Source organism: Microcebus murinus, chromosome 19, assembly GCF_040939455.1.
Source record: "Microcebus murinus isolate Inina chromosome 19, M.murinus_Inina_mat1.0, whole genome shotgun sequence".
Lineage (NCBI taxonomy): Eukaryota > Metazoa > Chordata > Mammalia > Primates > Cheirogaleidae > Microcebus > Microcebus murinus.
In genome coordinates, this window is record NC_134122.1 from 50,961,693 (window position 1) to 50,974,607 (window position 12,915).

At 44.4% G+C, this 12,915-nt stretch overlaps 1 protein-coding gene across 1 annotated transcript in view; it reads left to right on the plus strand.

The window, feature by feature from the left end:
• Window positions 1-12,915, plus strand: part of KIF26B (kinesin family member 26B) — a 446,437-nt gene continuing 433,522 nt past the window's right edge. Inside the window, exons 1-2 of the mRNA XM_012751241.2 lie at window positions 1-600; window positions 1,425-1,829. Coding sequence (XP_012606695.2) covers window positions 538-600; window positions 1,425-1,829 — 468 coding nt within the window. The 5' untranslated portion in view covers window positions 1-537. The remainder of the gene's footprint in view (window positions 601-1,424; window positions 1,830-12,915) is intronic.

Consider the following 12,915-nt stretch of genomic DNA (forward strand, 5'->3'; position numbering starts at 1 on the left):
TGTCAGGCGAAACGGGCCGGCGGATATTGGCTCGGCGACACGCCGAGGCTCCTCCCCGAGTCTGGATCTTTATATTTTGGGAGAATTTCTTTGAACTCAGTTACCAAGCTCGGTGCAGGAGACAAGTTCCCGCAGCCGGCTCGCTCGGCGAGGCTCGCCCACCTTCCCTGCGGCTGCCGCGCGCCCCGATTGTATTCCTCTCTCCCCGCGTGGCGGAGAACGGACTTACTTGGCTGAGGAAAACGCCAGTAATCTGATGTGACTGAAAAGAACGTGCGACTGGAAGAGGCAGAAGAGGATGAGGAAAAGCATTATTTGAAAGACGACTATACCAGCTACCCCAACCCTTTCTGCAAATTGGTGCTATTACTTCTGGGGTCCATTTGCCTTTCTCTCCCTCCCCCGCCCCTCCATTAAGGAACCGTGACTTGAGGGCCAAGAGACAGCCCCCTACAACGGGGGACGCTTCTCGGTTGGAAGACCTTTTGGATGTAGCGCTGGTGGATTATTGCGATACTCTCCTCTGGAAAAGCCACCATGAATTCGGTTGCTGGGAATAAAGAGAGGCTTGCGGTCTCCACCAGGGGCAAGAAATACGGGGTAAGTTGTGACGGGCACAACGCGGAGATGCGGCGTCGGAGCCGTGCCGGGAGCCCCTTTTCCCGGGAACGTGCAGCCTGGGCCGGGCAGCGCCAACTGTGCTCCCGCTGCGGAGGCGCCGCCGGCCGGCGGGCTGTGCGGGCGCGGAGGCGGGTCTGGCGCGGGACTCCCGCACACTCGCCTTGCTCTCGGGTTTTTTTAAGTCCTCTTGTCCCTTCCCTTTTCCGCACCCATAACTTTTGCAGCATTCCTGCACTTGTAGGCAGAGTTCTAGGCAGAGTTCAGCCAAAGGGGAGGGTTTCCCGTGAATCCTCTGCCATTCCTCAGATCGTTCCCCCGAGCCGGGAGAGCCTTTCATTTACCTGCAGGATCCGGAGGGCTGTACCCCGAATGAATAAAAATCCTGAAATCCCGGGTCTCCCAGGATATAGCCTTCCAGGATCTTGTACCTGGGCTCTTGCCGGGGTGGGTGCTGGGCTCAAAATCGCTGGGCGCTGAATCTGTGGGCCCCCCTGCAGAAACCGTTGAAAACGCCGGAGCAGCCTTTTTGCTCCTGACCGAGGAGTCCACCGGCTCCCGGGAACTGGCGCAGGGGTCACGCGGGAGGTGGGGACTCACTTAAGGACAATTAACGAGACAGATGGAGGGCGATTTGGCCGTAGGGGCCGGAGCGGTCCCTAATGGGTACCCGTGGGCGTTCGGCCAGACCCTTGGTGGCGCGCGGATTCCCCGGCGGGTGGGCGGGTGCCCACATCCCAGCCCGGCTCCGAGGCGCGGGAGCCAGCCGCCCTGCGGCCCCTGACGCCGGCGTGTCTCCCCCGCAGGTGAATGAAGTCTGCTCGCCCACCAAGCCCGCGGCGGCGCCCTTCTCCCCCGAGAGCTGGTACAGGAAAGCGTACGAGGAGTCGCGCGCCGGGAGCCGGCCCACCCCCGAGGGCGCGGGCTCAGCGCTCGGCTCGTCGGGGACCCCGTCCCCCGGCTCGGGCACCTCGTCCCCGAGCTCCTTCACGGGCTCCCCGGGCCCCGCGTCCCCTGGCATCGGCACCAGCTCGCCGGGCTCCCTGGGCGGCTCGCCGGGCTTCGGCACCGGGTCCCCCGGCTCGGGCAGCGGCGGCGGCTCCTCCCCCGGCTCGGACCGCGGCGTCTGGTGCGAGAACTGCAACGCCCGCCTGGTGGAGCTGAAGAGGCAGGCGCTGAAGCTGCTGCTCCCCGGGCCCTTCCCCGGCAAGGTGAGCGCCGCGGCGGGGCGGGCGTGAGGGCGGCCCCAGAGCAGGGGAGGCGCCGGGCAGGCAGCGGCCCAGGACTCTGGCGGCTCCGCAGGGGACCGCAGCTGCCCAGGCCGCCGCGACCGCGCGCCCCGCCGCCGCCCATGGGGCCCTGGCGGCTGCCCGCACCCCTGAGGGGTCTGGCACGCTGGGGCGACCGCACGCGTCTTCCTCAGCCAGGCCATCCCGGGGCAGGGGCGATGGGAGCGCCCGCGGCTTCAGGCCTCACGGTCCATGCGGGGTGCCTCCAGGTAGTTTGTCCTGCTGCGGGGTCCCCAGTTCCCCACTCAGGACTGCAGGCCGCTCATCAGATTTTTTCCCCACCCCCACCTGCGATCCTTTACACAAATGTTGCTGGGAGCTGTAAAAGCAAGCGGATGCTAGGGAGATGGCGTTTCCCTTTGCCTGTTTGTGGTCCTTCCTTCCCAGGGTTGCAGAAACAGAAACACATATGTGAAAGCCAGCATTTCCCCCCTAACATTCTGTTTGTCTAGCCGAGAAAGATTAAGAGGTGGGTCCCTCCTCAGAGCAGTGCTGCCTGCCTCCTGGCCTGCTCCTGCGCTAAGCACATTGGTTCCTCCATAGCAACCCTGCCAGCGGTGTGTGACTGGCCGGAGCCCCCAGAGTGTAACACAATGCAATTGTATTTGCACGGTTGGGTCCAAGTACTATCAAATGATAATATTTGCTCTTCCACTTCAAAGAGTTTTTATCAGTGGTTAGAGAGCAATATCAAGAAAACAGTGGATTGTTGTGGAGGTTTCTGACACTTTTTGTTCAATGGCATTTTCTGGTTTATATTTCTGTGACTTTGGAAATGAAATACTGTGATTTCGAGTAGTGGAGTTTAGGTATAACCGCATCTGTTTGCCTCTTCTGCTTATCCAAACACACGTTGATGTTTTCATATGCAAGGATTAAACAAATATCCACAGGCGCCATAACATTTAAAATGGGGAAAATCACCACCAGGAGAATTGGTTTTATGAATGCAGAACTTATCTCAAGAATAATTAACTCATGGATTGTTGTCACCATGTCATTTTTGTAGTTTGATAATAAATCTGTTATGACATCCTAGGAAAAACTCTCAGAGAATCAAAAAACTTATTTTGCCCTTGCATACTAGACCCTCAGATTTAACACCATTTAACACTCACAGATTTATTTGTTCTTTTTGTCATCCTTCAATATCCAGTGATTTCCTACTGCACTCAAGGCACTGTGGCAGGCACAGCAATGAAAATAACAGGTACACACAGCCCTTGTCCACATGAAGCTTACATTCTAAGGGAAGATACAGACATTAACCACAAAATGTACAGTTCATAATTCATTCACATTTGTGAAGGGAGCACAGGGTGCTATGAGATTGTTTAATGGTACTGGACCAAGCTGATAAAGATTTGAAGAAACTTGGTTCTTAAAGATATAACAACTGAAGTTTGGTAGTCATAGTAAGTTGCAGCGTAGCAAATTATTTTAGGCCATTTTTTTTTTTTTTTTTTTTTGAGACAGAGTCTGGCTTTGTTGTCCAGGCTAGAGTGAGTGCCATGGCGTCAGCCTAGCTCACAGCAACCTCAAACTCCTGGGCTCAAGCGATCCTTCTGCCTCAGCCTCCCGAGTAGCTGGGACTACAGGCATGCGCCACCATGCCCGGCTAATTTTTTATATATATATCAGTTGGCCAATTAATTTCTTTCTATTTATAGTAGAGGCGGGGTCTCGCTCTTTCTCAGGCTGGTTTTGAACTCCTGACCTTGAGCAATCCGCCCGCCTCGGCCTCCCAGAGAGCTAGGATTACAGGCGTGAGCCACCGCGCCCGGCCTATTTTAGGCCATTTTTAAGGGCCCGTTCTTATAATAGATTCTTTGTGTTGTTGTTTGAGTGCTCCTAATGTGCAAAAGTAAATAAAAATCTACTGTTTCCATTAAAATGGAGGAAAGAAGGAAAATCTACAAGAAGAAGAAATAAATGTTGAAACTTAAATGCATCCATCATGTTTTATAGAGTCATGATAGGACAAACTGGAATTTTGTTTTTGTTGAAGCAGCCTGGAAAAGTCATTCAGTGTTATAGGAGGCAACTCAATATATATGCCAATTTTATATACCTGGTGAAATAAAAGCAAAATTGGAAAACTGACAATGTTGTCAGAGTGAGGTGATAGCTCCACAAGAAGCACTGGATCTGCTGAACCTTAATGCTCTACAGTGACTTATAGTGATCCAGGGACATCTTGGGAAGAGCTGTCAGTCATGGGGACAGTCACAGGGGATCATTTAAGTACACATAGGAATATCACACAGTGCTGCGGTTGCCTGAGTTTCATATGTGAAGCAGCACAATGAAGCATGACCTTTGGCACAGGGGGGTGTACAGGACATAACCAGTGTGCTTTGGATTAGCTCATTGTTAGTAATGAGGTTTGGGGCCTCAATTTTAACTAGAAATCTTCTGCATGTATTTGGGAATAATAATTTTAGGTGTGTGTGTATATGTGTATATTTTAAACATTTATACCCTCCAATTAGGTATAATTTTTAATATACCTTTAAGGTTTCCAACATTTTAATCAAACCGTTGTCATGTTCTCTGGCACAACATGGATGGAACGACATATAACTGGATGATAGGCCTTTCTTCTTCCCAGAGCTGGATTTATGAGCAAATTTTGGACCTTTGTAGCCCTCAGGCATAGAAGGAGTTACGTTTCCTTGGAACAAGAGATGTTATTGTGACTCCAATGTGTAGTTTGCTCTGGAGAGTAAAAGTCTGGAAGATAAAGACATGTTTTTGAGGGGTAATTATCAAAAACCATCTTTGTAATTCACTTAAGATACTTAACTGCATTTGGGGAATATTTTCTTGAATAGAGTATTAAATTCTACTAGGTCATATTAAAAGTCTCCTAGGTAGGTATTTAAAAGTCAGAAGCAGTGCATAGCACTTCCAGGAACCTTATTTTTTTTAGGATGGATTTAGTTTTAGTTCTTTTTCCACTACGGCTTTCCTTTGTGACATTGAGTAAAGCAGTTTTCCTCTGTACTTTTTTTTTTTTTTTTTTTTTTGAGACAGAGTCTCACTTTGTTGTCCAGGCTAGAGTGAGTGCCGTGGCGTCAGCCTAGCTCACAGCAACCTCAAACTCCTGGGCTTCAGTGATCCTTCTGCCTCAGCCTCCCGAGTAGCTGGGACTACAGGCATGCGCCACCATGCCCAGCTAATTTTTTATATATATATCAGTTGGCCAATTAATTTCTTTCTATTTATAGTAGAGACGGGGTCTCGCTCTTGCTCAGGCTGGTTTTGAACTCCTGACCTTGAGCAATCCACCCGCCTCGGCCTCCCAAGAGCTAGGATTACAGGCGTGAGCCACAGCGCCCGGCCCTCTCTACTTTTTAACTTTCCCATTGGTATGCTAAGAAAAAGTGATTCAGACTGTTAGAATGTCATAAAAATTATCTAAGGTAAGTTTGAAAAACACTTCCATTCTTTAGATATGAAGGTCGATGATTATTAATTAGATAAGATTCTGTTAGATTTATGTTTATGGAATTTAAGATTTTTCTTATAAACATTACTAACATCAGGTTCTAATTTCATTGATACACTTCCCAAATATTATACTGCCATATGAGTTCTCACACTAAGCCCACTGGGAGGTAGCACACCCCATTGAATTCCCCCAGTTGTGTCTTCAGGACAGTTGATTAAGGAGGGGGAGGCAAAGTGCTAGAGAGTGTTGCAGGAATATCTGGTTGGTCCCAGGAGCTAGTGACTGGCTCTGGTGACCTGAGAAGGAGAGCCCTATGTGAGCACTCTCAGTAGTAATGTGGCCACAGAAATACAGAGCTTCATGGCAGAAGATGATGTGACTTGGATGTGAGCAGGTGGGTGGTGATAGTGGCAGAAGGTGACATGACTTAGATGTAAGTGGGTGGCTGAGGCAGGAAATAGGAAGAGCCAAAGAACTGGATGGAGCTCAGAGGGAAGAATGATAATAGGTTTGGTTTTCCATGCATCGAGTTTGAATTTTCTAGAAAGAGATGGAGAGTGGAGGCAGATTTGGTGATAAAACAGTTTGTTGTTGGCTATTTCAAGACTGGAATGCAGACGTGACAACTGTGGGCTCACGTGATTCTGTTACTGTTGCTCTGGATTTATCCTTTCCAACAGCAGCTTACCTGGGCGCGTAGAGATTTGTGCCTAGTGGCAGATTATAAAACACCCTGATTGACTTTTATTGCCTCAGTCAGTAAAAAAGTACTTACTGAGTTTATATCATTTCTCTTCTGATGCTGGTAAGTGGAAGTGGTCAGATAAAACAACGTGGATTTGTAAAGTGTTGGGATTTTTAGTGAGAACAGTCCTTTTACCCATTGTAGCATTCCGGTGTATAAATATAAAACCATTTCATGTCCAGTGGCAAGAGCTTCTTTCCTGTTTTATAGACAGTCGAGGCACCAAGCCAGAAATAAATGAATCTCCCATTTTGGGGCTAGCCAAGATCATTCTGATATCTGTGACAGAACTTTTGAATTGACTGGGTAAGTCCTTCGAAACATCAGCCCAAAGAAATTCTCTGGAGTAAACAGAAATGCTTTAGGTTGGCGAAAGGTTATCAGACATCTGTTCATTTCCATATCAATAAAAGAAAATCTTCTTTTATGTAAAAAAAAAAAAAAGGGTCCAGAACTATGTTGCTATCTGATTTTTTCTCAGTCACATATCCTGAGTCCATTTATGCCCCAGAAATATCAGGAAAGTTAGGCAGGCATACAGAGAAGAGTGGCCAGGAGTCACAGAGATGAAAGAAAGGAATGCATCACAGAGGTTAAAAACACCAAACGTTGGCTCTAAATAGCCAGAGCCCAAGTAAGTCTAGACTTGGGGATAGATATATATATCACCACGCACATATTTCTGTATTTTGCCAGCTCCAGAAGAGGGATATGAAAAAATAACTCTACTTAAAAGGTTCTCCCAAAGCCATCATAAAACACTTTATAGATAAAGCAGACATTACATTTTAAATACTTGTTAATTATGAGGGAATTCTAGCTGAAATCTCCTCTTCTGAGAACACATGGCTATTCTCAAAAAGCGTCATTTGAGTCTTTCCCATTTCAGAAGTATTTTAGATAAAGGACCAGCTAGGAGATAATATCAGTCATGAAAAAGTCCTGCAGCATTTATCATTAAAAGATTTCTGAAACACTTTAGGAGTTTATAAAAACATTTCCAGTCAAGATATGTGAGTAGTAATCTTTTCTTTAAGGCTTAGCAAGCTATGGAATAATGGCATTTCCTTCTACCAGACTTTTAATTGTAAACCAACATGGTCAGTTTTTATAGTGACTTAATTCACTTTGAAAAAATCCATGGCCTGTAATAATTTCTTCCACACTCATTGTGGATAGGATTATTGCATTAGAAATGTGATTTCTAAATGGCTGAGGCTGGTAGTTTGTCAGCATTTGGAAGGATTAAGTCAATGAAAATTAGGCAACATCAGTTGCTCTTTGGCATTATAATATAGATCATACCATTCATCACCTAATAATAATGGTGATGGTAATATGATCACAAATGGCTAACAATTATTGTCAATATGTGCCAGAAACTACAGTACTAAGACACACACACCTGCATACATCAAATCTCATATAGCAAAATGAAGATGAGTATGACTTCTTTTCTTTACCCTGGCCTTCCAGGTGCTTAAAGTGGTTAAGATCCCAAAAGGAGGCATGAAAAAAGATACAAGGAACAGAGATATCAAAGCATACTTTCCCCCAAAATCTGGTGTGGAGGGGTCACTATTAGTAGAACTGACTGAGAGACCCTGATTGAGAATGTTACCATTTTTCCTGGGTTCACAGATGATAACTTCACTTCTGGGGATCAGGGAGAGGGGTGGGAGGTGGAGTGGGGAAGTTACGTGACTGTCAAGTTCTGAGTTGAGTAATTTTCTTGGTTGGAATGTAATGGCAGGGAGTGGGGGAGGGGAAGAAGTTTCTTATATTTATATTCAGTTAGTTGAGACACTGTTGTCAGTCCTTCCTGAACAGAAAACCCTGCCCAAGGCCCCTGTTCTGACCCTCTGAGAGGAAGAGTTCTTCAGCTGGACATTTCAGTGTCATGTGAGCAGGGCTGCCAGACTTCTACTCTCTTCTTTCCTCAAAAAGATTGCAAATTGGCTGATGTCTGTGAGGGTTCCTGGTTTCTTTTCAGGAATACAAAACTAATTTCCTTTTTATCACTATCTTTTTTTTCTGAGACAGAGTTTTCTCTGTTGCTCGGGCAGATGCCATGGCGTCAGCCTAGCTCACAACAACCTCAAACTCCTGGGCTCAAGCAATCCTCCTGCCTCAGCCTCCCGAGTAGCTGGAACTACAGGGGCACACCACTACGCCCAGCTAATTTTTTCTATTTTTCGTAGAGATGGGGTCTCAGTCTTGTTCAAGCTGTTCTCCAACTCCTGAGCTCAAGCGATCCTCCTGCCTTGACTTCCCCAAGTGTTGGGATTACAGGCGTCAGCTGATGCACCCGGCCAATTTTATCTTTTTCTGAGCATCTATCCAGTTGTCCCCAAACTCTTTATTAAAATACGCATCTTTCCCCACTGATTTAAAATACCACCATTGTCATAAACAAAATTTTCAGCTGAATTTGGGTTTATTACTAGATCTTCTATTATGTTATATTTATCTGTCTCTTCATGTACCAGTTCCACATTAGTTTAATTATAGAGGCTTTGTAGCATGTTTTAATGTTTGGTAGTGCTAGCTATCTCTCCCTCAGACAATGCTTTTCTTTTCTAAGAGTTTCCTGGTTTTTCTTTCCTAACTATTTTTCCATATGAACTTTAGAATCAACTTGCCTAATGCCAAAAACATTTTTTTTTAGTTGGCACTGTGTTAAATTTATATATTAACCTGGGGGAATAGTTGGTATCTTTATGATGTTGAATCTTTTCTAAGAACATGGAATGCCTTTCCATTTGAACAAGTCTACTTTTCCGCAATTTTTAAAGGTTTCCTAATATAGGCTTCCTAATATAGGCTACATTTCTTGTTAAGTTTATCTGAGGTATTATATCTTTTGTTGCTATTATAAATGGAATCTTCACTTCCTTTATCTCTTCTAATTGATGATTATATATGTGAAGGATATTGATTTACATATTAATTTTAAATCCTAGTACCTTATTAAATTCTAATATATTCATTGATTTTTAAAAATTGGTACCCTTGAGTTTTTAAAAAAATTTATCTCCTTCAAATACAAATATCATTACTCTCTTTTGCTATTTTATGCCTCTAATTGTTTTCTCTTGTTTGTTATATTGGTTAATACTTTACAATGTTAAATATTAATAGTAGTGATATAGTAGGCATATACATAGTTTTTTTTTACCATTAAGGTGTTGGCTTTTGGACTAAGTTCTCTGAATATTTTTTAAAGTTAAGGAAGTATCCATCAATTTTTATTTTATTTCATGTTTTTATCAGGAATGGGTGTTATATTTTGCCAAATATCTTTTCAGTATTTAGGGAGAAAATTATGTGATTTTTCTCCTTAGATCTATTAATATTGTCAATTATTAGCATTGATTTCCTACTAGTGAACCATCCTTGCATTCCCATAATAAACCCTACTTGGTCACAATACATTTAAAAAAATACGCTGCTGGTATCAGTTTGCTAATATTTTATTTATTGTTTTTCCTTTGGTATTTATACATCAAATAAGCATATTTGATTCCCATTCATGTACCAGCTATATATAGTACTATGCCACATTATAATAAAACATGAAAATGACTAAAATTCCTGCTGTGGAGCAACTCACAGTCTAGTATTAGAGACAGACAAGGAACATGGTGAAGCACTGACATTCCAGATAGAGGGAATGGCAGGTATAGGCACAAAGGGGTTATGCACACCTAGTACACTTGGGGAACTGAAGTGGTGCGTTGTCACCATACACAGTGTGTGCACGCGTGAGTGATAAGCTGGAAGCTTGGAGGAAGAGGAAGAAGGGCCTTGCAGGCTATGGAATCTGGACTTATCATGTAGGCTGTGGGTAGGGTGTTCAGGAGGGAATGAAACGATCAAATAGGCATTTAAGAAAGATTGCTATGATCACCAGAGAGAAGATGGGTTGGAAGAGTGGTGTCACCATGTCCAGTTAGGAGGCTCCTTGCAGTAGTTTGAGTGAAAGATGATGCAGAGGCAGCTTAGACCTGACAGACATTGTATGCAGGAAAGCCTTGACAGGTGGCTGCTAAGATGTGGGGCTGGAGGGAGAGGAGGAGAATGGGGTGTTCTCTCAGATTTCTGGCCACAAGTGTGTGAATGGTGCTGCCTATTATTTAGGTGGAGAATGGTTTTTGTTACTGTGAGTCTGGTGTTCAAGGATGGCTGTGGGTAATTAAATTGGTTTGGGCTGTCTAGAGCTTAGGGTAGAATGGTCCAGTGGGTTGCAATTGGGGCTCTGGAGTGGGTTTAGCAGTGGAGATGTGGGTCTGGGAGGTGTCAGCATGAAGAAGGTGTTGGCATCCACAGACGTATGAGTTCTCCACTGATGTGTAGGATGAGACAATAGACAGCTGAGCATGGAGCTGTGGAGCCCATTGACTTTGAAGGGACAGACAGCCAGAGGAGTCAAAAAGGTAGACCAAGAAGGAGAAGTCAGAAAAGAGGTAGGAAGAAATAGAGAGCAGTGTCATGGAAACTGAGGGAGGGGTAAGTTCAGAGGGTAGGAGTGATAAAAGGTTGATACCTTTGAGAGATCAAGGAGATAAAGACTGAGGCTGCCATTGAATTGGCAAGCGGGAGGTCACTGGGGATATGTGTTTGAAGAGTTTCTGGTGCCCTGGAGACAAGCAGCCAACGACAGTGTGTTCAGCATTTGAGTTGTTGAGGACACTAAGAGGTTACAAGAGTACATCTTTTTTTGAGGCTCTTACTACCTTAAAATGAAGATTTGGAGTTTACAGACTTGGCTGCAAAACCAGGCTCCATCACTTAATGTGTGGCCTTGGGGAAGCCACTTAGCCTTTCTGAACCTGGTCATTCTTGTCTGTACAATGGGCGTAATGATAGGAGCTCGTCAGGTGGTTGTAAGGATTAGGTTAAAATGTGAGACAGTATCCAACCATCACTTTCTGTTACTATTCCAAAGACTTTCCACAGGATATTGAATTCTGTGAAAGGCTCCTTCCCTCCTTCCCTTTTTTGATTTGCTAGTGGATCTGACACGAAGTAGAGGAGGAGCAGTCAAGGAAAATGAAACCATTCAGCACCTCTCTTCTCTTTCTTCACCTCCAAGTGAATAAAGCATCTCATATTTATTTATTCATTCATAGGGTGGCTCCACAGAAAGTTTAAGAGAGCTCAGAGCTCACTTGATGAAAATAGTGACTCCCTTGAGTTGAGATGCCATGAATATGGATTGAGATCGTTTGTCACAGATGGAAATCCCTTCTTTAAGCCCTGCCCTCTGGGGCCCTCCAGGGAGTATTGCAGACGAGATGTTGGTGCTTGGCATTTCAGCTCTGCCGAGTGAGGGAGAGCAGATTTCCTCCAGTGACCGCACATGTGATGTGCAGATCTGAGCAGCACCAGGAATTTGGGCTTATCTGCCTTCCAATCCAGTTTTATCTTTTTTAGATGGTTTTCTTTGCAGTTATATTTTGCTGATCCTGTTGCATTGATTCCGACCAGACTCTGTGAAGAAGTCTGGAAATAAAGAAGTCGTTCCCCTCCTCCCCCCTCCCACAGTATTTGCTTGCTACACATGTCTCAGCTCTGGGAATGGAGTTGACTTGGAAGGAGAGGGTTCTTGTAAACTCTAGCATAAAAAGAGGAGATACTCTGAATGCTGCTGTATAGGTTAGCATATCAGAAGACTCTGCGGGGGGACTAAATTTTTTTGATAAGCAGAACTATATCTTAAGTGTTATAAACTAGGTTTTAGCTAAGGGTCTATTTTTATTCATTTCTTATACTTATCATCAGAGTTTAAGTTCAATACTGTTGCCAAGCACAAAGTGTTCTTGGAAAAAGTTTTAGCTGTCCACACAGCATAATTCTAAAGTCTTTGATGGTTCTTACACACAAAATTTCTTTTTATTTAAACTTTTTGTTTGTTTGTTTGAAAGCATGAACTGCAAATAAATTAAAATTTGCTTTTCTACCACAAGGGGGACAAACATAAACTTTTATTTTAATAATTCTTTATCTAATTGGAGTAATGTCTGAGATTTGTAATTGTTAATTCAGGGTTTTTTTCTAAGATAGCATAGGAACTTACAGAGCTTGAGATTTTTCTGTGGTGTAATTCCATTTTTTAATCAGTAGTGATGACCAGTTACTCTTCCATGAAACACTGTCATCTGATTTATAGAGGCTGCTTTCTTTAGAGTTATAATCACTACCTTCCTACCACCTATAGGAGACTTACATATTAACTGATTCAAAACCAACAATAACAGCAACCAGCAAAAGCTATTGAGCTATCTAACCAAATGGTTCTACAGAAAATAAACAGTCAAATTCAGGCAAACAATTAACAACCACAATAGTTTAAGAAAAATAACCAGCTGCCTGGTTCAGGTGTGTGTCTTTCTGTAGTGGGAAGTCTCAGTCCTGAGCAGGTAGCTGAATGTCTTCTCTGTGACCCATGGCTGTGAACTGGAACATCAGTTGTTCCCCACCAAGCCAGGCAGCGTGGCAATGAGGGCTGAGGAATACATGAGAGAAGGATAGAAAGGGGAGGAGTAAAATAAAGGGTAGGAGAAGGAGGATGTATGAGACAGAGTTGGAGAAACAGAAAATAAAGAAATGGATGATACAAGCATCAGACGTTGTCTACAAACCCAGATATTCTGGTGAAAAGGACCATCCTGAGATCTGAGGACAGAAGTCCAATCCTGCTTCCGGCACTAATAAGCATTCTGATCTTGGGAGAGTTGCCTAGCCGACCTGTGCTTTATTTTTCTTTTGTAAACAAAGAGCATGGTAGTTGGTGGTCTCTAAACTTC